This window comes from Phyllobates terribilis, unplaced genomic scaffold (genome assembly GCF_046119375.1).
Source record: "Phyllobates terribilis strain yellow unplaced genomic scaffold, ASM4611937v1 Scaffold_3793__1_contigs__length_70248, whole genome shotgun sequence".
Taxonomy (NCBI): Eukaryota; Metazoa; Chordata; class Amphibia; order Anura; family Dendrobatidae; genus Phyllobates; species Phyllobates terribilis.
Genome location: NW_027366546.1, coordinates 1 through 24,409, shown reverse-complemented (window position 1 = coordinate 24,409; position 24,409 = coordinate 1). Strand labels below are relative to the sequence as shown.

General features: G+C 37.6%; 1 protein-coding gene and 1 pseudogene across 1 annotated transcript; both read left to right on the top strand.

The window, feature by feature from the left end:
* The first annotated feature begins 2,989 nt into the window (after positions 1–2,989).
* LOC141248683 (uncharacterized) lies at positions 2,990–9,304 on the top strand. Its single transcript, XM_073669395.1, has 19 exons — positions 2,990–3,074; positions 3,157–3,294; positions 3,379–3,457; positions 3,560–3,610; positions 3,707–3,803; positions 3,972–4,004; positions 4,115–4,243; positions 4,306–4,479; positions 4,584–4,766; positions 4,848–4,924; positions 4,998–5,094; positions 5,187–5,312; positions 5,415–5,510; positions 6,213–6,332; positions 6,972–7,052; positions 7,217–7,422; positions 7,490–7,580; positions 7,935–8,024; positions 9,278–9,304. Exons 1-19 carry the CDS (start codon positions 2,990–2,992, stop codon positions 9,302–9,304), a joined length of 1,980 nt encoding a protein of 659 aa, XP_073525496.1.
* Positions 9,305–19,444: 10,140 nt separating this feature from the next.
* Positions 19,445–23,285, top strand: LOC141248682 (uncharacterized; annotated as a pseudogene).
* Positions 23,286–24,409: the final 1,124 nt, after the last annotated feature.

Below are 24,409 nucleotides of genomic sequence, written 5' to 3'. Positions count from 1 at the left end.
GAGATGTCCAAACATCAGAAAAAATAATCTCCAAAGGAAAATTGGATACAAGAGTGGATTCATGGAAAGGCAGTTTATGGCTCTTGATTAGTTGACATGAATGATATTTGGATAATTGAAATTTTAAATTGCCTAGAGAAAATTGCTTTTGCATAAATTGAAAAATGGAGGTGGAGGGATGTCCCAGTTTGTGATGCCAGGTTTCCGGATTATTGAGGTGGACATGGTTGACGGTCGGAGAGGTGGTGGGCCATACGTAGACTCCGTTGATGCAAGGACCCCTAATTTTGTTTTGGTGAGTGTGAAGATCCTTCAAATCAAAACAATTAGGATAAAAAATCAGGGCTGAGTTGGTTTGTCTGGTTAACTTGGAAACAGATATAACATTATGTTTCATTTTAGGCACAAATAAGGTTCCAGGTAAGGATATATCATGCAACTTAGAGTACCGGAGTGAGTGATAGCCAAACCTGAACCATCGCCAACAAACAAAGAATCGGGACCGGTGTAGGGGTGATAAATAGCCAAATTGTCTAGGTCCGTTGTCACGTGTTGCGTCACGCCAGAATCTACGATGAATTCCGAACCAGGTGCATCAATAGTCATTGAATTGACTTGAGGTGGATTGTTGTTCCGATTTGGTTGAGGCGGGATCGGCACATTGGGGTGCTGTTGACGGAACACCGAACATTGAGGCATGAGGTGACCGACGGCGCGGCACCACTAGCATTTTCCCAGATACGGCTTCCTCTGGCCATTGCGCAGGTCCGTTTTTGGAGAATTGTTGTTGGTGGGCTTCAGTGTTGTTGATAGTTGGGCTGGTTTTTGTTGTTGTGAGGCGGACTGGGCTGAGTGTTGGTATTGTTGGGCTTGGCCCATTGAGCATTTGGTGGACGGAATTGTGGAGGATGCACATGCGCAACAAGGGAGAAACAGGGGCCGGCAATGTGACGCTAAGCAATTTTGAGGAAATCTCCTTATTCAGTAGCTTTTCACGTAGCTCGTCAAAAGCTATGCCGGAATCTCTGGCGTTAACTCTGTCTATCACCGGCTGGAAAGTTTCATCGAGACCACGAAGAATCTGATCTATGAGGTCTTCCTCGGACACAACCGCTCCAATCGAAGCCAGTAAATCTGCAACAGACTTGACAGTGTTCATGTATTCGGTAGCAGAAGACGAACCTTTTACAATGGATCTCAGGCGGTCTTTTAACTGCTTCTTGTGCCCTCGTGAGGCCCTGGCAAACGTTCATTTCAGCACCGCCCAAAGCTCAGCGGATGTGGTGGTTTGTGTTACCAGCGACGCATCTGAGTCCGTAAAGGTGGGTAAGATAGCACTGTAAACCTGAACCATTGTCAACAAACAGCGAATCGGGACCGGTGTAGAGGGGTGATAAATAGCCAGATTGTCTAGGTCCGTTGTCAAGTGTTGCGTCGCGCCAGAATCTACGAGGAATTCCAAACCAGGTGCACCAATAGTGATTGAATTGACTTGAGGTGGATTGTTGTTCCAATTCGGTTGAGGCGGGATCGGCACATTGGGGTGTTGTTGAAGGAACACCGGACATTGAGGCATAAGGTGACCGACGGCGCGGCACCACTAGCATTTTCCCAGATACGGCTTCCTCTGGCCATTGTGCAGGTCCGTTTTTTGGAGAATTGTTGTTGGTGGGCTTCAGTGTTGTTGATAGTTGGGCTGGTTGTTGTTGTTGTGAGGCGGACTGGGCTGAGTGTTGGTATTGTTGGGCTTGGCCCATTGAGCATTTGGTGGACGGAATTGTGGAGGATGCACAAGCGCAACAAGGGGAGAAACAAGGCCGACAATGTGACACAGCGCAATTTTGAGGGAAATCTCCCTATTCAGTAGCTTTTCATGTAGCTCGTCGAAAGCTATGCCGGAATCTCTGGCGTTAACTCTGTCTATCACCGGCTGGAAAGTTTCATCGAGACCACGAAGAATCTGATCTATGAGGTCTTCCTTGGACACAGCCGCTCCGATCGAAGCCAGTAAATCTGCAACAGACTTTACACTGTTCATGTACTCGGTAACAGAAGACGAACATTTTACAATGGATCTCAGGCGGTCTTTTAACTGCTTCTTGTGCCCTCGTGAGGCCCTGGCAAACGTTCATTTCAGCACCGCCCAAAGCTCAATGGATGTGGTGGTTTGTGTTACCAGTGACGCAACTGAATCCGTAAAGGTGGGTAAGATAGCACCGTAAACCAGACGATCCTACCGCTTCCAAGTAAGGTAAGCGGGTTCGGAATTTCACGGGAAGGGGTTTCAGTGGACTGGATAGTCTGAGGATGTGGTGGATGAGTGCCATCAGGATATTTGAAGAGATCGAAACCATCAAGGGTGGATTCAATTTGCCTTTCCCAGTTAAGGTAGTTTGTGGAAGCAAGATGGGTGCATTGAGATAGATTGACAAAGATGAGAGGCTTATCCGTCTCATGCGGATTAGGGATAGTGCAAGTTGACTCGGCAGCCATTGTGGATCGATCAAGAACAGGGATAGAGAGGGTTTGGATCAAAAGAGGTTGATACCATATAAGTGTGTGAAAGAGATCGATAATTGTATAGAATGATAATCAGATACATATATACAACTAATAGGAAGATAATCTCCTAGATATTCTCTAACAGTATTGACTTAGCAATTAAATATAAATAAATACAAATGAAAAATAACGTTATTCACTAATAGTAATCTTTTGATAACATATTACTAAATCGGATTATTGTCCTTGAAAAAAGAAATTTGTACTTATTAATGGAATTGAAGCGAAAGCATAGCGTAGAATATAGGTGTATAAATGTCCAGTGAATAAATGGAAAGATTTGTTGGCTTGTCCTTGATTCTCTCCCTTTCCTAGGATACAATTCTATTAAAATGGCTCTATATGTTCTTCTACAAACGTTTTCCCTATGTAGATTGCTACAACATTGGTACTTGATTAGGTGAGGGTTTGATGAATATATAGCAAGATGTCGAGTTTGGATGCAGAAGGCGGGCTCCATCATGGTCGGGGCCGTGGCGAGTACAAGAATTTCATCCAAACGAGCCGCGATAGTGAGTAGTTTCTTCATGGATCTTGTTTTGTTTTGATCAATCGATCAGGTGGATGAGGTAGTTTGTATTTGACATGATGCAGGATTGTTGTATGAAATGCTGCAATCAACAAATACAGCAAGTTCAAAAGCATGGAAGGTACTCATAATGGATAAAGTCACGGTTAGAGTCATGTCTAGCTCTTGCAAGATGTCGGACATCACGGATCAGGGTATCTCACGTAAGTATGTATATATGCATGCATCTTATTTTTCTTTCTTAATCCCTTCCTTCTTTTGATTTTAGTTAAGTTAATTTGATGCAGTGGTGGAAGAACTTTTCAAGAGGAGGGAACCAATGCCCTCCATGGACGCCATTTACTATATGCAGCCCACAAAAGAGAAGTAATAATAATGATTCTCTATCTTCTCAAATTCTCTGTCTATATAGTACGTACACGTTGCTTTTATTCTATCTATATATCATCTTCTCTTGTTTCAATGCAGCATGGTGATGTTCCTCTCTGATATGTCTGGAAGAGAGCCTTTATATAGAAAGTACGTATACAGCTCCTACTTTACATTATTAGCTTTTCATATATGTCAGCACATGATTGATAACATAATATACTTATATGTTGAATGTTGTTTCAGAGCATTCATATTTTTCAGTGGACCTGTTCCAAAGGAATTAGTTAACCACATTAAAAGCGATTCTAGTGTGGTATCTCGTATCGCTGCTCTTAGAGAGGTTAGTTAGTTTTTTACCTTTTTATCCATCAAGTTTCATGGTGTAAACTAACAGTTTTTTTAAGTTGTTGATGCACACCGTCATTTTTTTTATAAAATGTTACACATGTTACCTTTTCGGCATTGTCAAAATATGTTTATATACAATTTTCGTTTCTTTGATATGCAGATGAACATGGAATACTTCCCAATTGAAAGCCAGGTATTGTGTTGGTTTTTTTTGTTTTTCAATTAAAACATATTTGCAAATTATGTATAAAACAATGGTTTGTAGAAATTATGCATTATTATTTAAAGCTGTTTTGTTGTTAGGTTTATGTGACTGATCATGATATGGCAATAGAAGAACTCTATGGTGCGAGCTCCAAGGATTCTCGGAAATTTGATTTGTGCATAAATACTATGGCCATGCGAATTGCTACTGTTTTTGCTTCATTAAAGGTATTTGTATAAGAATTGGCTATATATACGCACATATATTCTTAGGTATATTGTATGTACAGGAGCTACCTCGTGTGCGATATCGAGCTGCAAAGGAAATGTTGCCACGTCAGCTTGTCCCCAGTAAACTGGCATCAGCAATTTGGGATTGTATAGAAAAGTACATGTCAACCATTCAAAATTATCCTCAAACCGAAACATGTGATTTGCTAATCATTGACAGATCAGTTGACCAGGTACGTAGCTGTTATTATACTCATCTCATCTCATCTCATCATGCATGTATATATATATATGGTATATGGATGCTGAAACTAGTCTAGTTACGTTGTGGTGTTAGATTGCTCCGGTCATACATGAATGGACTTACGATGCAATGTGCCACGACTTGCTTGAAATGGAGGGCAACAAATATGCAATCGAGGTTCCTAGTAAGTCAGGCGGCCCTCCAGAGAAAAAGGAAGTCATTTTGGACGATACTGATCTTGTCTGGTTGGAGATACGAAACCTTCACATAGCAGAAGTATGTACTAATATCTCTTTCTAATCTCTCTCCGACCCATCAAATCTATTAATAAAACTGTGTGTGTGTGTGTGTTTGCAGGCTAGTGAACGTCTAAGTGACAAGTTCACAACTTTCCAATCAAAAAACAAAGCTGCACAACTAAGTCAAGCAGCAAGGTTCCATCAATCTTTCTAGCTATAATATATTCATATTTGAACTCCAATTCTAAAATGATGAAATCATATGCAGAGATGGGGGAGAACTTTCTACACGAGACTTGCAGAAAATGGTTCAGGATTTGCCACAATATACTGAAATGATGGAAAAGCTCTCTGCCCATGTAGAGGTACCTACATATACATATACATATACATATACAAAGTTGCTACTTAACAAATTGTATATTATGATAATGTCGTGTTTCATTTGTGTTTCCAGATTGCTGGAAAAATCAATAGTCTTATTGGAGAACAAGGTCTTCGTGAGCTGGGACAACTGGAGCAGGATCTCGTTTTCGGTGATGCCGCCGCAAAAGATGTTATTACCTACTTTAGAACTAACCAGGTTATATTTCGGATTCACACACACTAATGATTGTTGTACTAGAATTCTGATAACAAATTATATACATATTCAAATAACAGCTATGTATATTTCAAAAGACAGGACATATCTCCTGGGAATAAGTTGCGACTACTCATGATCTATGCATGTGTGCACCCCGACAAGTTTGATGCTGATAAAGCTTCCAAGCTTATGCAGGTAATACATACGAGTTCACTTCAAGTGAAAAGGTTCTTTAAAATTAATCTACAAAAATGAATCATTTGAGTTGTTGGGAGAAAATCATCTCCGCAAGTAGAAAATGCAGATCTTCTAAAAAGTTCAAAACATTTTGCCGGTTAAGTGCATTTTTTTCTTCTTAAACCTTGAGTTTGTCCCTCTGGGTATACACGTAAGATGTAAGGTGGGTTAATAATTTTTTTGAGGCGCCCCTATATCATTTGAGGCGAATTAAATGATATGTACACTCAACCAATTAAAAAGACATGTAATCTGGCTATACTTCTCTAACCATGTTACATTTTTCATGTACCGATTTGAATAATAATTTATACTCACTCGGTTCTCTAAAAAAGACATTTTAGCTTCTCTTTTTGTTTTCATTTCAAGTATTTATGTAGTGAGTTACGAGATTTGTTATTAAAAATCGAAATTCTTATAATGTTTATGTAAATTGTGATTGTTGATTGGCTAAAAATGAGATGAATTATAAATTTAAAATAAATAAAATAAAAATATACTAATTATTTGATTTCTTAATATTTATGTAAATATTTAAAATACCTATCTTTCATAAATGAGGTAATAAAATGAAGTACAACTAAAAGTACACGAAATACATGGCATTCCAACTAATATTTAGTCTGAAATCTAATTGTTCTCCCCGATAATCTTCTTAGTTTGGCAAAATTATCAGCAGAAGATATGAAGGGTATAAAGAACATGATGTTGCTGGCACATTCATCAAACAATAAGAAGAAAACAAGTGGAGGATTCTCTCTAAAGTTTGACGCTCAAAAAGTAAGGACACATTACTAGCATTATTAATTGGTTGAATTATATGTTATTTTAGAATATTTTTTTAATATAAATACATATTATTTTATTAATATTTTTTATTTTTTTATATTTATTTTTTATATAATTATTATATTAATACTATTTTATTTTTCTAGATATTATTTTATACATTTTTAATAATACTTTAAAAGATTATTTAGAAAAAAATTAAAAAATGAAGTGAAATTTATTTTTTTTGAATTATATAATAATAAGTATTTGTATCGAAGGTAGTATATAGTAATAGAATAAGGATCCGGTGAAAACGACCATTATGGTGTGAAGTGCGAACTTTCTCGGATACACATATAACACGCTAATGTTCACATGTAACACGCTAATGTTCACATATAAAGGGATAAAAAAATCACCCAGAAAACGTAAAAAAAAATAAAAATAACAGTTCACCATTAATTACAAAAATGTCACCGTGTGGATTCATTAAAAAACCCATCTATTAATCTCATCCCTCCATTTTCGAATCTAATGGTTCAACTTGCTTCGCACTTCACACCATAAGGGTTGTTTTCACCGAAACTCACCTCTATAGTAATATGTAAGATTATTGAAAATTAATCATATATCTACTTGTACTTGTAGAGGAATGTTGCTGCAAGAAAAGATCGTGACACGGGAGAGGAAGAAGCATGGGCATTATCCAGATTTTATCCTATGTTAGAGGTATCATTTTGAGGATGTTTTTTTCACGTTAGGACTTGCATTTAAATCACGTTGAACAACCATTCTCAGCAAATCTTTGTATTTTTCCTTTTTTTTAAAAAAGAGAATTTTTTATTTTAACTTATTTTTTGATTGGTTATCAATAAATAAAATGTGTGTCTTAGGAGCTAATTGAGAAGATTGATAAAGGAACACTGGGAAAAGATGAATTTGAATGCATGAACGAGGGTGGAAGTGGAAAAGAACAAAAACTGAGTAATCATACAACGTCATCAACACCAACAACAACAACCAGCAATCCGAGTTCGAGGAGATCAAGGAGGACTGCTAATTGGGGACGCTCTCAACATTCCGATGATGGATCTTCGAGGTATAAATGTATTGAAAATCGCTAGGTAAGAAACTCATGATATATAATAGGACTTTATTTTTCTCAGTGACTCGGTCTTGAAGAATGCAACAAATGATCTAAGGAAGATGGGACAACGCATTTTTATATTCATTATTGGTGGCGCTACTCGATCAGAGGTATATGTGTACATGTTTCTAGTCATTCATTATATATAAGGTTCAACTTAAAGTTTGTTAGGCGTGTGTATTTATAAAGAGATTTATTATTTATAAAGAAGTTTTTAACTATAAATTTGTTTGGATGAAAAGTATTTTTTATTAAAAAGTATTTTTTATTAAAAGTGTATCTTTTTAAATTGATTAGACTATGAAAAATAAAATAAAATTAGTTACACGTTTTATGAAAATGCAAAAAGTACTTATATAAAATAATGTCTTTATATAAAATAATGTCTTTATAAAAAATAAAGATTTCGTGCCAAACAGAGCCCTAGCTTTATTTCATATGTTATATGTTTGGGTTGCATGCAGATACGAGTTTGTCACAAGCTCACAACAAAGCTTCGAAGGGAAGTTGTCATGGGCACAACCACTGTAGATGATCCTCCCCAATATATCACGGTAAATAATCATACACTAACAGACCTTAATCATTTTTCTACCATCTTAATTACTCAATGATACTTGTGACTTGCGCTTCACTGTAAGACAAATTTCAGATTCCCATTATTTCAATCTATACATAATTCATAAACTATATATCAATCTATATATGATATAAAAATATTTACCACAATATACATGGATAGAGGTTCGGATTAGGCTATAAGACAGATGGCGTGGATTAGGCTATAAGACGTAGGAAAGGATGGCATCTGTGAGGTTCGAGTGTCAGAGGAGAGAAGCCGTCCGGGACGGTGTCTCTTACACATGAGACGCCACCCGGGACGGCGTCTCTTACAAGTGAGACGCCGTCTGGGACGGCTTCTCACCTTATTATTTAAAAAAAATCATATAAAACTATTTATGTGTATAAAATATTATATTAATATTTTTTTAATATTATGACTCATTGTATTTTATTTATAATATAAATGATCAGTTATTTGAATATATCATTTAATTGACATTATTTTTGGTAAAAAAAGTTTTTGAAAGAAAAATATGTTGGATAACTAAGTATAGTAAATAATGATAAATTGAGTAGTTGATGGTTGAAATAATGCAGTAAAACTTTAACGTAATTTGAAATTGAATGAAAATTTGGGTTGGGTGACACTTAATTTTTCTAAAAATTTCGGTTAGGTGATAGTTAATGTTAAAATTATAATGGAATGTTTGAAAGGAATGTAAATCACCACCGTTAAAACCAACATTAAACATAATGTAATATTTTTACTGATAAGCGAGACTCTCAATCCGATTTCAACGGTTATGAGCATCGAAGCTTACACTGCAACCGTTATATATGCATTTTGTTTTTTTATTAAAACAAGTTTTGTAAGAGACGACGTCCGGGCCGGCGTCTCATGTCTAAGAGACGCCGTCCCGGGTGGCTTCTCTCCTCTGACTCCCGAACCTCACAGACACCATCTTTCCCGGCATCTCATAGCCTTCCCTGCCCCTCCGAACCTCCATCAGTGTATATTTTAATATATATCTTTGTATCATGTATAGATTGATAAATAATTTTAATTGTATTTATAGATTGGAAAAAAATCTTGAATCTTAGCTCGAAAATGTTCTAGGTTTAGGTCCTTTCTTTCACGTTTTTTGCAAGTATTGTCCTTAAATTATGTTAATGCATTGAAAAGCATACTTTCTATGTGCGTACATTCACGATGGCTCATAGCTCCATGTGTTTTTCCATGTAGAAGCTGAAGTTGTTCTCTGAAGAATAGGGCAGGATTGAGCCACATTCTTGTACGCGACTAGACAAACAAATACTCTGTTACGTTTTCTTAACTTTGTTAGTTAACATTGAGAACATGAAATATATATTATAGCAGTCATATTTTGTACTTTTCATAAGAATTTAGTCCGAGGTTAAAAATTGTTGAGATGATTTCAATTGCCATGGTCGAATTTATACTGTTCATTCTTGTTTTATTTCATATTTGCTTAAGTTATTCCAAAGCCCTTATTCATTTTCCCATAAATGTGGAATTAAGACTATATGATTTGGGGGTTTTTTTATATAAAAGCTCAAAAAAATCTATCAAATTGAAGCCTCCGATTATTTAACTTATCTGAGACTTTTTTGTGAATCTCATATGTTACATATTACTCAAGCGTATTCCATGTATAAATTTCTAAAAAAAATAAAAATACAATAATATTTTTAGGGTTGCTAGTTAGCCACTCATTTTTAGACTCTTTTAAGGTTTTAAACCTACAAAAACCTCCATAAGAACGGCTCTAATAGCTATAATCAATAGTCGTTTATCCATATAGCAAGATCAAAAAACGTTATAACGGTAAAGTGATCATCATGGTCTAAATTGAATTACTGACGACGACAAGCATTTGAAATTTAGATATTATGAGGCTGAAGCCACTTTGGTTGCGTGGTGGGTTACCATCCCCATTTGCCATATACTCATCTTCAATCGTGGAGGTTTATAATAAGGGTTGAGACACTTGTTCCATTAGTAATGGAATGGGAGAGCCTGTAAGAGAAGTCCTAGTGTTAGTCATGACAAAAAAAGATAGATATTATGAGAATTAGTCATTTTGGAATCATAAGTACCATTTTATCTCGTTTTTCTATATTTGTATCGCATGTGATGATTCTATTTTTATGTATATCCTTTTTTATTATTTTTTGCAATCCATGGTAATTCTTGGATTTTTTTAATAGTTTGTATAAGATTATTGTAGCTGTTTGTATAAGATTTTTATAATCCTAGTGTTTTAATATTCATTCTCTTTTATTAAGATCAAAAGCGTAACGATAATAAGCTTTTATATAAAAAATCATACATAGTGATAGAATTTTCGGATGATAGATTTAGTCAATAAACTTGTTTTTTTATTTCGGTGATTGTGACCTTCTTTTCTTGTTACTCTAAGTTTACTGTGTGGAATTAATTAATGAAATTGATATCCATTAGTAATTGAAATATGATAGTAAAACCTCTCTATTTATTAAAAAATTAAAATACCATATTGTTTGTCATTGTTTATAATTAGATAAATATATTAGTCATTCATTATAATTAGATAGATTTTTTTTGCCCAAAAAAGAATTATTTTATTCAATAATTTAATTAGTGATTTGAAATCTCCTAGAATTTAATTATACTAGGTATCAAAACTTTAAGAATCACCTCATACTTATACAAAATATACCTTAAATTGAACATCATTTCAAGAGCTTTAGACACATTCAATTTAGTCCTAAAAAGCACTTTTTATATAAAATGATTTGTTTGGGATTAATATTTATAAGAACTTTTTATTTATAAAGATGTTTTCTAGTAAAGTGTGTTTGGTATAAAAAGTACTTTTATATAAATTAGTGTAATTTCATTAAAAAATTGAGAGTATGTTATTACACGTTAATCGAAATTAGAAAAGTATTAATTTCAAAAAATATCTTTATAAAAAATAAAGATTCGTAACCAAACGGAGCCTTAATCAATATGGATTTTCTATTATGTATTCATGGCACATAATAAATTAACTTAACATAGATATTAAATTATTGAATATGGAGTATATTTTTGTTGTTGTGAAGGTCAATCATTTTACTCCTAAGATTTAGTGGAAAGTAATTTTTATTTTTTATTTTTTATTTGCTTAATTTGTGCTCATGAATAATACATAATAGAAAAACTGAATCAATATAACTCAAGATCAAATTTGTCTTTCAGCTTGCATCTTTTGAATGCCTACAATATCATTCATAGGACTCTAATTTTAATTAATAGAATATAAACGGTGCATTTTTGCATGGAACCACCCGTTATATGGCCGAATTTGCATAAAACCATCTCTTATATCGATAATTATTCAGAATCACTCAAATTTCACCAATTTCTTACCAAGAGTCACCCCTCCCTCAATTCTGTTAGTTTCTCCATCCAAAGTAATGAAAAGAACAATTTACCCCTGACAGAATGCTAATTTTACAAAACAAATCAAGGGTTTTTACCCTTACCTCATTATCTCGTGATAAAATGAAAATCTCATGAGATTTTTCACCAACTTTTAAAAAGTAGTAATTAAAAAATCGGATGAACAATAAACAAATATATTTTCTCCTTCGTTCTTCTCTGATCTTTTCTTCTCCTTCGTTCTTCGTTCTTCTTCTTCGTTCGTCTTCTCTGACCTTCCGTTTTTCTTCTTCTCTCTACTTCTCCGTTCTACTGCTTCGTTCTTCTTCTTCGACCTTCCGTTTTTCATCCTCGCCTAATTCGAGTTGGAGACTCTCTGGAAGGAGATTGATTTGAAGAGGGGGAAGAAATTAGGGTTTTGCAAAGGGGGAAATTGGGGGTGAAGGTGACGATTTCCATATTGCAGGCAATGGATTCGACATTGCGGGCGGATTCGAAGGTGACATCCTCGCCTAATTCAGATGTTGAAGGTGGATTCAACATTGCATGTGGTGGATTCGACATTGCAGGCGGATTCGAAGGTGACGAAAGATTCAAAAATTGGGGGTGAAGGTGACGTCCTCGCCTAATTCAGATGTTGAAGGTGGATTCGACATTGCATGCGGATTCGGAAGTGGGGGTGAAGGTGACGTCCTCGCCTAATCTGTGAAAAAATATCATGAGAATTCTTATGTTCTAATCTGGAAAAAATTTTGAAGGTTACGTCCTCTTTATGGCTCATTGTGTGTTCATGTTCTTCGTTATAAATTTTTTTTCATCGTGTGTTCCTGTTCCTGTTCATCGTGTGTTCCTGTTCTTCATGTGTTCATTGTGTTCATCAGGCGTATTCAAAATTAAAGAATTTCTGTGTTCTAATCTGTGAAAAACATATCATTTTCATCATAATTATTAATTTTTTATTAGTTGTTATTGAAAAGGGGTGAAAATATCATGAGATTTACAAAACCTCAAGAGAAATTGAATTAAGGGTAAAAACCCTTGTTTTTTTGTAAGGCATTCTGTCAAGGGAAAAATGTTCTTTAGTTACTTTGGAATGGAAAAAATAACGGAATTGAGGAAGGGGTGGTTCTTGGTAAGAAATTGGTGAAATTTGAGTGATTCTGAATAATTATCGATATAAAGGGTGGTTCAATGCAAATTCAGTCATATAACGGGTGAATCCATGCAAAAATGCCTATAAACAGTGAGCATCTAAACCCACATGCAGTTGCATTTTTTTGAGTGCCTACAATATCATGCATATGACTCTAATTTTAATTATTACAATATAGACGATGAGCTTCTAAACCCAGATACAGCTTCTTCTTTTTTTGAATATAGGCCAACAAAGGGATTCCTCCCTAACCAGGAAGCAATCCCGCATTATCATGCTTGATAATGCTAACAAAAGCAAAAAGAAAACTAAGGAGCAAAGGTTGCAAAACTCGCAACCTTTCTCGCAGAGTCCTGATATAAGTATCAGGTATACTACGTAAATTATATAAATTACAAAGGTAGACTAGATAATCAAAATCGATGTTATCCGCTGCCCTGGAAGCTATTAAGTCAGCCAGCCTTATTGTTTTCCCTGAAGCAGTGAAAAATCTTTACTCCCTTGAAAGAACGAAGAGCATTAGTCGCATCTTGGATAATGTTCTTTATGCTCCATGGTACCTGCCATGTTTGACGAATTGCATTGATAACTGTTAAGTTGTCACCTTCTAAAATAATATTTTGTAAATTCAATTGTTGTGCCAATTTAATTCCCTCGAATGCCGCTCTTGCCTCACCTTGGATAGCAGAGAGGGCTTTAATACTACTTCGATTTATTTTGACGACCTCACCCTTATAGTTACGAATGACATTACTAATATAAGATTCCCCATTAGGATAGTAGGAAGCATCAAAATTAATTTTATACCAATCTTCAGGAGGTTTGTTCCAGATCTTGACAATTTTCCTCTTGTTGCGGTAATGTGTTGTTTTATTAGCAACATTGTTCTTACTATTCGGATTTGCTTGTTTTATCGAGTTAAAGTCCTTAGTAGAGGTCCAAGAATGGAATAAAATGAAGGCCGTATCAATGAGTTTTGAATTTGGAATATTAGATATGTCAAAGATTAGTCTATTCCTATTTTTCCATAATTCAAACCATAAGAAGAAAATTATGTAGATGTTTTTATTGTTATTGAGAAAGTAATCAAAATCCTCTACAAAGTTGTTAGTGTAGATATAATTAATTTTCTTCCCCGTTCTCTGTTCCAGGATATTAATCATATTAATAGTTATAGGGCACTGAAAAAAGAAATGAGATGTAGTTTCACACTGACAATTACAATGTGTACAGATATTTGGAACACGGTTAAAATATCTATTCAGTCTTTCCGTTGTTGGAAGACAATCTGACAGGGATTTTCAAAGGAAATTTTTATTCTTAGGAATTCCACATGTGCTTAAACGCACACCACTTGGTCCGATTTTTACTATTTTATTGGAGTGGTGACATATGAAGTGGAGAAATAAGGAGGGTTTGGGTAGGACATCTCGGAGACATAAGAAGATAGATCGGAGTTAGGTTAGTGCTCGATACACTTGGAGTTTGAAGTATAGTCGCTAGCAAACTTTCTCTACACTTACTGTAGACCTTTGTGCTTTTTAGGAGGAGTGAGTTTTATTTTGCTTACTCGAGGACGATCAAGGTTTAAGTGTGTGGAGGTTTGTAGGAGCTTATTATATGGTGTTAACTAGTGACTATTAGCTTAGGAATAGTGGTGTTTTAGGTGCTTATTGAGTGGTATTCTCGGAATCCGGTATGATGTTCATTTATGGATTTGCGGGATGCTCATAAGCGGTATTTTGTGGTTTTATTACGGAGATCCCTTTTGTACTCACTTTTAGTGCATTTGGGATGGAGCTAGAGAGAAGGATACCACGCCTACACCCATGGAGAAGCCGAGAGGCGAAGCCGAGCTGCCTCGAAGCTTATAGAAGACCGAAGACCAGTTCGAGAGAAGACATCACGACCGAGAGAAGATGTCTCGACCGAGACTATATGTCACGATCGAGACTTAGCCTCAGTAGACATGTCTCGACCGAGACCATCCTGTCGCGATCGTGACTTTTGCCGACCCTAAGAACTGGAGCTTGATCGCGATCGCGACCCACATGTCTCGATCGCGACCACGGACACGGACCGGCCCAAATTGAAGATTTTAGTCCGAGATTATGATTTGTTTTTCCTGTTTTATTATTTCTTTTGATTTGTTTTATTTCTCTTTCACTAGGAACTATATAAACCCTTAGATATTAGGTTAGATTAGACATTTGCTCAATTTCACAACTTCATCCTTAGAAAATTCAGCAGCCAAGAAGAAAGCTTCCTCCTTTGTTCCACTTTCACCTTCATCCCTGGTTGTTTCATCCATAATTATGTATTGCTTTCAATTGGCTATGTCTGGATAAGATCATACTAGTTCACTCTTAGGTTGAAGCCATTATTCTAGGATTTGTTTGTGAGAATTCTTATGTTTATGTTCTAATAATAATTTCAGCATTGTTTTATGATCTCTTGTGCTTTATTGTCTATTGATTGATCTTGGTTTTATCTAGGTGGCCAACTAGGTTGATTATTATTCATTCATATTGCTAGGCTTGATAATTCGATTTGAAAAGTCTTGTCTTTTAGGTAGCAATCAGAATTTGCATAGACTATTTGCGAGTACTTATTTTGTAGAGATTATAAACCTGTGTCGAGCATCGGCGATTTGCCAATGGTATTGCATAGGCCTACATATCTTTGATCTTTATGTTGTTGCGCTTTTGAACCTTAGGATTTATTTGGTTATTGCTTACAACAAGGGTTTCTATGACTATTTGGACTAGTTGCTATTTACGAACAAAGAGTAGGACAACTAGATTAGTTAATTAAGAATATAGGATTAAGAGAATTCAATGATCAACTTTCCATAAGAATAATGAGTTGATGCTAAAAGAGTGAGCTTTTCATCATAATAGTTTACGAATCCAACATTTACCGTTTTATTATTGTTACTTTAGATTACAACATTCCAAAACCCCCTAGTTACTACTAGGTAACACGAAAGAAATAGACTATCGTTGTGGCTCTCTTGGGATTCGACTCCGACTTACCACTTTACTAGTGGATTGTTTAGTTGGATTATCTTTGATAGGAAGAGCGACCGTTTTACGCCTGTCACTTAGCACTGGGCCGCCAGAATTAATAAGTTGAACACAAAGTGGGCCTTTGTTTCGTGTTCCGAGACCACCGCTTCTGGTGTTGATAATGGCTTGTGAAAATGAAAGATATCCTCATCAAACTGCACATGCCTTGATACATAAACGCGTCCCGTCGTCGGGTCAAGACAATGATACCCTTGTTGGTCCGCTGCATAGCCTACAAAAACACAAGCAATGGACTTCGGAGATAGCTTATTGTTAGCGTAAGGTTTCAACCATGGATAGCACACACAACCAAAACTCTTAAGTTTATGATAATCCGGGGTTTTATTGAGGAGTTTATGGTAGGGCGATTGATTTTGTAGGATGGTGTTGGTAGGCGATTTATGAGATAGGTTGCAGTGCTCATTGCATAAGGTTGGTTGGAACATGAGAGTAGGCCATCAGTGACATCCCGGTTTCAACTATATGTCGGTTTCTACGCTCAACAATGTCGTTGTGTTCTGGGGTGTGTGGTGGAGTGGTAAGATGGCTAATGACATGATCACCTAGGTAGCTCCGCAGGCCCACATATTCTCCCCCATTGTCTATATAAATGATTTTTATGTGACTAGCAAAGTAATTTTCAACAAGCTTTTTGAATTTTGGGAATAATTGTTGGACGTCAGACTTCTTTTTCATTGGGTATAACCATACATATCGGGGTAAATGATCAACAAACATACAGTAGTATTTGAGACCATCACAAGATAAAACAGGAGATGTCCAAACATCAGAAAAATAATCTCCAAAGGAAAATTGGATACAAGAGTGGATTCATGGAAAGGCAGTTTATGGCTCTTGCTTAGTTGACATGAATGATATTTGGATAATTGAAATTTTAAATTGCCTAGAGAAAATTGCTTTTGCATAACTTGAAAAATGGAGGTGGAGGGATGTCCCAGTTTGTGATGCCAGGTTTCCGGATTATTGAGGTGGACATGGTTGACGGTCGGAGAGGTGGTGGGCCATACGTAGACTCCGTTGATGCAAGGACCCCTAATTTTGTTTTGGTGAGTGTGAAGATCCTTCAAATCAAAACAATTAGGATAAAAATCCAGGGCTGGAGTTTGGTTTGTCTGGTTAACTTGGAAACAGATATAACATTATGTTTCATTTTAGGCACAAATAAGGTTCCAGGTAAGGATATATCATGCAACTTAAGAGTACCGGAGTGAGTGATAGCCAAACCTGAACCATCGCCAACAAACAGCGAATCGGGACCGGTGTAGGGGTGATAAATAGCCAGATTGTCTAGGTCCGTTGTCACGTGTTGCGTCACGCCAGAATCTACGATGAATTCCGAACCAGGTGCATCAATAGTCATTGAATTGACTTGAGGTGGATTGTTGTTCCGATTTGGTTGAGGCGGGGATCGGCACATTGGGGTGCTGTTGACGGAACACGGACATTGAGGCATGAGGTGACCGACGGCGCGGCACCACTAGCATTTTCCCAGATACGGCTTCCTCTGGCCATTGCGCAGGTCTGTTTTTGGAGAATTGTTGTTGGTGGGCTTCAGTGTTGTTGATAGTTGGGCTGGTTTTTGTTGTTGTGAGGCGGACTGGGCTGAGTGTTGGTATTGTTGGGCCTGGCCCATTGAGCATTTGGTGGACGGAATTGTGGAGGATGTACATGCGCAGCAAGGGGAGAAACAGGGCCGGCAATGTGACGCTAAGCAATTTTGAGGGAAATCTTCCTATTCAGTAGCTTTTCACGTAGCTCGTCAAAAGCTATGCCGGAATCTCTGGCGTTAACTCTGTCTATCACCGGCTGGAAAGTTTCATCGGGACCACGAAGAATCTGATCTATGAGGTCTTCCTCGGACACAACCGCTCCAATCGAAGCCAGTAAATCTGCAACAGAGTTGACATTGTTCATGTATTCGGTAACAGAAGACGAACCTTTTACAGTGGATCTCAGGCGGTATTTTAACTGCTTCTTGTGCCCTCGTGAGGCCCTGGCAAACGTTCATTTCAGCACCGCCCAAAGCTCAGCGGATGTGGTGGTTTGTGTTACCAGCGACGCAACTGAGTCCGTAAAGGTGAGTAAGATAGCACCGTAAACCTAAACCATTGTCAACAAACAGCGAATCGGGACCGGTGTAGGGCTGATAAATAGCCAGATTGTCTAGGTCCGTTGTCACGTGTTGCGTCGCGCCAGAATCTACGAGGAATTCCAAACCAGGTGCACCAATAGTCATTGAATTGACTTGAGGTGGATTGTTGTTCCAATTCGGTTGAGGCGGGATCGGCACATTGGGGTGTTGTTGAAGGAACACCGGACATTGAAGCATGAGGTGACCGGCGGCGCGGCACCACTAGCATTTTCCCAGATACGGCTTCCTCTGGCCATTGTGCAGGTCCGTTTTTTGGAGAATTCTTGTTGGTGGGCTTCAGTGTTGTTGATAGTTGGGCTGGTTGTTGTTGTTGTGAGGCGGACTGGGCTGAGTGTTGGTATTGTTGGGCTTGGCCCATTGAGCATTTGGTGGACGGAATTGTGGAGGATGCACATGCGCAGCAAGGGGAGAAACAGGGCCGGCAATGTGACGCTGCGCAATTTTGAGGGAAATCTCCCTATTCAGTAGCTTTTCATGTAGCTGTCGAAAGCTATGCCGGAATCTCTGGCGTTAACTCTGTCTATCACCGGCTGGAAAGTTTCATCGAGACCACGAAGAATCTGATCTATGAGGTCTTCCTTGGACACAGCCGCTCCGATCGAAGCCAGTAAATCTGCAACAGACTTGACACTGTTCATGTACTCGGTAACAGAAGACGAACATTTTACAATGGATCTCAGGCGGTCTTTTAACTGCTTCTTGTGCCCTCGTGAGGCCCTGGCAAACATTCATTTCAGCACCACCCAAAGCTCAATGGATGTGGTGGTTTGTGTTACAGTGACGCAACTGAATCCGTAAAGGTGGGTAAGATAGCACCGTAAACCAGACGATCCTACCGCTTCCAAGTAAGGTAAGCCGGGTTCGGAATTTCACGGGAAGGGGTTTCAGTGGACTGGATAGTCTGAGGATGTGGTGGATGAGTGCCATCAAGATATTTGAAGAGATCGAAACCATCAAGGATGGATTCAATTTGCCTTTCCCAGTTAAGGTAGTTTGTGGAAGCAAGATGGGTGCATTGAGATAGATTGACAAAGATGAGAGGCTTATCCGTCTCATGCGGATTAGGGATAGTGCAAGTTGACTCGGCGGCCATTGTGGATCGATCAAGAACAGGGATAGAGAGGGTTTGGATCAAAAGAGGTTGATACCATATAAGTGTGTGAAAGAGATCGATAATGTTATAGAATGATAATCAGATACATATATACAACTAATAGGAAGATAATCTCCTAGATATTCTCTAACAGTATTGACTTAGCAATTAAATATAAATAAATACAAATGAAAAATAACGTTATTCACTAATAGTAATCTTTTGATAACATATTACTAAATCAGATTGTTGTCCTTGAAAAAAGAAATTTGTACTTATTAATGGAATTGAAGCGAAAGCATAGCGTAGAATATAGGTGTATAAATGTCCACTGAATAAATGGAAAGATTTGTTGGCTTGTCCTTGATTCTCTCCCTTTCCTAGGATACAATTCTATTAAAATGGCTCTATATGTTCTTCTACAAACGTTTTCCCTATGTAGATTGCTACAACATTGGTACTTGATTAGGTGTGGGTTTGATGAATATATAGCAAGATGTCGAGTTTGGATGCAGAAGGCAGGCTCCATCATGGTGGGGGTCGTGGCGAGTACAAGAATTTCATCCAAACGAGCCGCGATAGTGAGTAGTTTCTTCATGGATCTTGTTTTGTTTTGATCAATCGATCAGGTGGATGAGGTAGTTTGTATTTGACATGATGCAGGATTGTTGTATGAAATGCTGCAATCAACAAATACAACAAGTTCAAAAGCATGAAAGGTACTCATAATGGATAAAGTCACGGTTAGAGTCATGTCTAGCTCTTGCAAGATGTCGGACATCACGGATCAGGGTATCTCACGTAAGTATGTATATATGCATGCATCTTATTTTTCTTTCTTAATCCGTTCCTTCTTTTGATTTTAGTTAAGTTCAGTGGTGGAAGAACTTTTCAAGAGGAGGGGAACCAATGCCCTCCATGGACGCCATTTACTATATGCAGCCCACAAAAGAGAAGTAATAATAATGATTCTCTATCTTCTCAAATTCTCTGTCTATATAGTACGTACACGTTGCTTTTCTTCTATCTATATATCATCTTCTCTTGTTTCAATGCAGCATGTTGATGTTCCTCTCTGATATGTCTGGAAGAGAGCCTTTATATAGAAAGTACGTATACAGCTCCTACTTTACATTATTAGCTTTTCATATATGTCAGCACATGATTGATAACATAATATACTTATATGTTGAATGTCGTTTCAGAGCATTCATATTTTTCAGTGGACCTGTTCCAAAGGAATTAGTTAACCACATTAAAAGCGATTTTAGTGTGGTATCTCGTATCGCTGCTCTTAGAGAGGTTAGTTAGTTTTTTACCTTTTTATCCATCAAGTTTCATGGTGTAAACTAACAGTTTTTTTAAGTTGTTGATGCACACCGTCATTTTTTTTATAAAATGTTACACATGTTACCTTTTCGGCATTGTCAAAATATGTTTATATACAATTTTCGTTTCTTTGATATGCAGATGAACATGGAATACTTCCCAATTGAAAGCCAGGTATTGTGTTGGTTTTTTTTTGTTTTTCAATTAAAACATATTTGCAAATTATGTATAAAACAATGGTTTGTAGAAATTATGCATTATTATTTAAGCTGTTTTGTTGTTAGGTTTATGTGACTGATCATGATATGGCAATAGAAGAACTCTATGGTGCGAGCTCCAAGGATTCTCGGAAATTTGATTTGTGCATAAATACTATGGTCATGCGAATTGCTACTGTTTTTGCTTCATTAAAGGTATTTGTATAAAAATTGGCTATATATATACGCACATATATTCTTAGGTATATTGTATGTACAGGAGCTACCTCGTGTGCGATATCGAGCTGCAAAGGAAATGTTGCCACGTCAGCTTGTCCCCAGTAAACTGGCATCAGCAATTTGGGATTGTATAGAAAAGTACAAGTCAACCATTCAAAATTATCCTCAAACCGAAACATGTGATTTGCTAATCATTGACAGATCAGTTGACCAGGTACGTAGCTGCTATTATACTCATCTCATCTCATCATGCATGTATATATATATATGGTATATGGATGCTGAAACTAGTCTAGTTACGTTGTGGTGTTAGATTGCTCCGGTCATACATGAATGGACTTACGATGCAATGTGCCACGACTTGCTTGAAATGGAGGGCAACAAATATGCAATCGAGGTTCCTAGTAAATCAGGCGGCCCTCCAGAGAAAAAGGAAGTCATTTTGGACGATACTGATCCTGTCTGGTTGGAGATACGAAACCTTCACATAGCAGAAGTATGTACTAATATCTCTTTCTAATCTCTCTCCGACCCATCAAATCTATTAATAAAACTGTGTGTGTGTGTGTTTGCAGGCTAGTGAACGTCTAAGTGACAAGTTCACAACTTTCCAATCAAAAAACAAAGCTGCACAACTAAGTCAAGCAGCAAGGTTCCATCAATCTTTCTAGCTATAATATATTCATATTTGAACTCCAATTCTGAAATGATGAAATCATATGCAGAGATGGGGGAGAACTTTCTACACGAGACTTGCAGAAAATGGTTCAGGATTTGCCACAATATACTGAAATGATGGAAAAGCTCTCTGCCTGTTGGTTTTAACACGTTACCAAAGTAGAAAACACGTGTTTTGATCAGCTATTGTTCTCTGTCACTAAGGTTCATTAAGCCTTAGTTGCGCTTAACAAGGATTCAATTGCACTTTCAATACTTGGGTTGCGCTTAACCTATGATGAACTATTAGTAATGAATTTACTAAAGTCCTTAAGTGCGGAAGAGGTTAGACAGACAATAAAGCGCGCTTTAAGTTGTTAAAGCGCATCAATATTTGCACACACAAGAATTCCAAACGGTGAGAACCCTATGTCACTACCTGACTCGGGATAAAACTCACCACTACACTTGTATTGATTAAGAAGTGATTACAATCTCTTGCTTCAACACGAGAAGCTCACTCGTAAGCACTCTCTCTACAATACTCTCAGTTCAGCTCTGAAGAACAAAGGCACTCTCAACACTCTCTGATTACAAACGAAATATCTCTTAAGCTCTCTCTAGCTTCCTATATTCTCTACGTTTGCAATTCTCTAGAGTGAATGAAATAGTACTCTATTTATACACAAGTCTGAAGCTAACCCTATAACTCAACCGTGTAACAAACAAAGACTAAACACAATGCCACCTCATCAATCCGTGTGCCTTGATCGCTTCACCAGAATTAATCAACGGCTTGGAATGATTTGGTTTTGTTCTTCATGTGTTGATCCACGCCACATAAGCAATCCGTGTGCTTCAAGCTCTAACAAACTCTTGCCACGCTGGCGATCCCTGGAGTGGCGTCCCAAAGAGTGTAAAGTTCTTCTCGCACCTTCCTGTGCACGCAACTTGCACTCTCCCGCTTTACCAGCCTTCGTAGCGTGCAGATTTGTTCTCCTGCGCTCTGGCACACCCTAAGCTTCAGTGGAACCTCGTGGTCAACTTTCTTCAACTTCATTCAAGCGCGTCTCTACGCCCTCGAAGTTCGATCACTCTTACTTCTTGGTCTTGAATGGATTTATTAAACACCGTTTGCGAAACTTACTTTCTCCGCTTGGTGTTAAGCGCGACTGTGACCAGTCAAGCGCATCTCTAAGTGACTTAAGCGCATCCTTACAAATATGGCAATGACCTAGAAGGCTTAAAAACACTAAGAGATTAAACATATTAGTTTGTTATCATCAAAACAAAGAGAAATAGATTGAGCTTTAACAAGATGATCAAAGCTCAACTAACAATTTCCCCCTTTTTGATGATGACAAACTGTAAACAGGTAAGCTCATGAATACTTTCTTAAGTGACTAAAATGAAGGCAATAATATCAGTTTAATCAAGTATTCAGATTCGGAATTGGATCAAAGTAACTTACCAAGGTACTTAACCATACCAGTTTTCAATTCCCCCTGAATTCAAGCACGATCTCATACTTCCCCCTTAATCAAAGAGGAATTTACCTGTGTTTTTCCCCCTTTTGACATCATCGAAAAATTCAAAGCAGAGTCAAACGGTAAGAAAGATAGTAGAGTGCGCTTGCTAGCTAAGACGTCAAACAAATCTTAAGAGAGAAAAGTGAGCAACTTAAGTAAGGAAAAGTCAGGTTAGTAAGGCTCTCAGAGATATAAAAATCAAATGCATACTTCGTTATCATTAAGTACAAACTGCCACAAGAGGAGCTGGAAACCTAACGAGCTAATTCACAAATCACGTAAACAGAGTAGAGAGAAAAAAGAGAATCAGCAAATGCGCTTTAAAAGCACAACCATCACAACAACTCATGGGCTACCACCCCGTTCTTCGTTAAACTTCTCCTGAACTAGCTTCAGCATTGGAAGACATAATTTCCACCATTTCTCCAAGACGCTTTTCGACCCGCTCTTAATGCGCTTCCATTGAAGCAACTATAACAGACATATCTGCGGAGCTGGAGGAGACCCGAGCGCGAGGGCTCAGCTCGGAGCGCGAGCTAGAGTGGGGTTTCTCCTCAGTCTTGGGCAGCAATAGAGCAACTGTAGCGTCAGTGGTGAGAAAGGGAGAACAAATAGTCACCTTATCACGATCATAATCGCGTGGCGTGATGTTGGTGATGATGAAGTGGTGGAGTAAGCGCTTAGTCGGGCGAAGCAGATCAACTGTGAGCGCACCTTTTGGCACATTGGGGCCAAACACGGTCCTTTTGAGCGCAGTTGCACCAGCTGGCCAATTCTTTTTGTACAGCCGAACAAACCCGCTGGACTTTTCTGTCAGTCTTAAAGCGATGCACTGAATACTTAAATGCGATGAATACTGAAGCGCATGCTGAACTACCTCTGAGTAGACGTAAAACTGAAGCACATGCTGGATCTTTGTTAAACCGAAGAAGCATAACACTGATTGAGATGAGTAGACGTGAGAGTGTGATGTCCAGTTCAATTTTCAAACTACAATGTAAAGAAATTCATGAACAGGAAGATGCACATTTCATATAAGGGACATTAGAGCATTCAATCACTCAAGTTGATGTGACGTTTGTGCATATACATGTAGCATTGTAATTGAGGCTTTATGTCACCAAATGAATACTTCTCTAATGTAGAGCTCAATAAAGGACGAGAGAAGCGTTACATCTAGTCAGGCTAAGGACACCTATGCAATGGATCATTTCTTAGGCATGTAATATGGGTAGAAGAAGATCACCATTGTCACGTTGTGGCAAATAAGAGCATGCATGGATTAGGATTATATCAAAATCGAGCCAAACAAGTCAGACAAGTTCAATACTAATTCATTTCAATGATCAATCAAAAGCCAAGAAGACTCAAAGCTATCAAGCGCAAGCGACCAAGTTCGTACGTTGATACTAAGCTCGCTAGTTCTAGTCAAAGTAGAGGAATACTTACAGTGCCATTGCCTCGAAGCTTAATGGAGTCGAATAAGGCCAAGATGAACCCTGAGGTTTA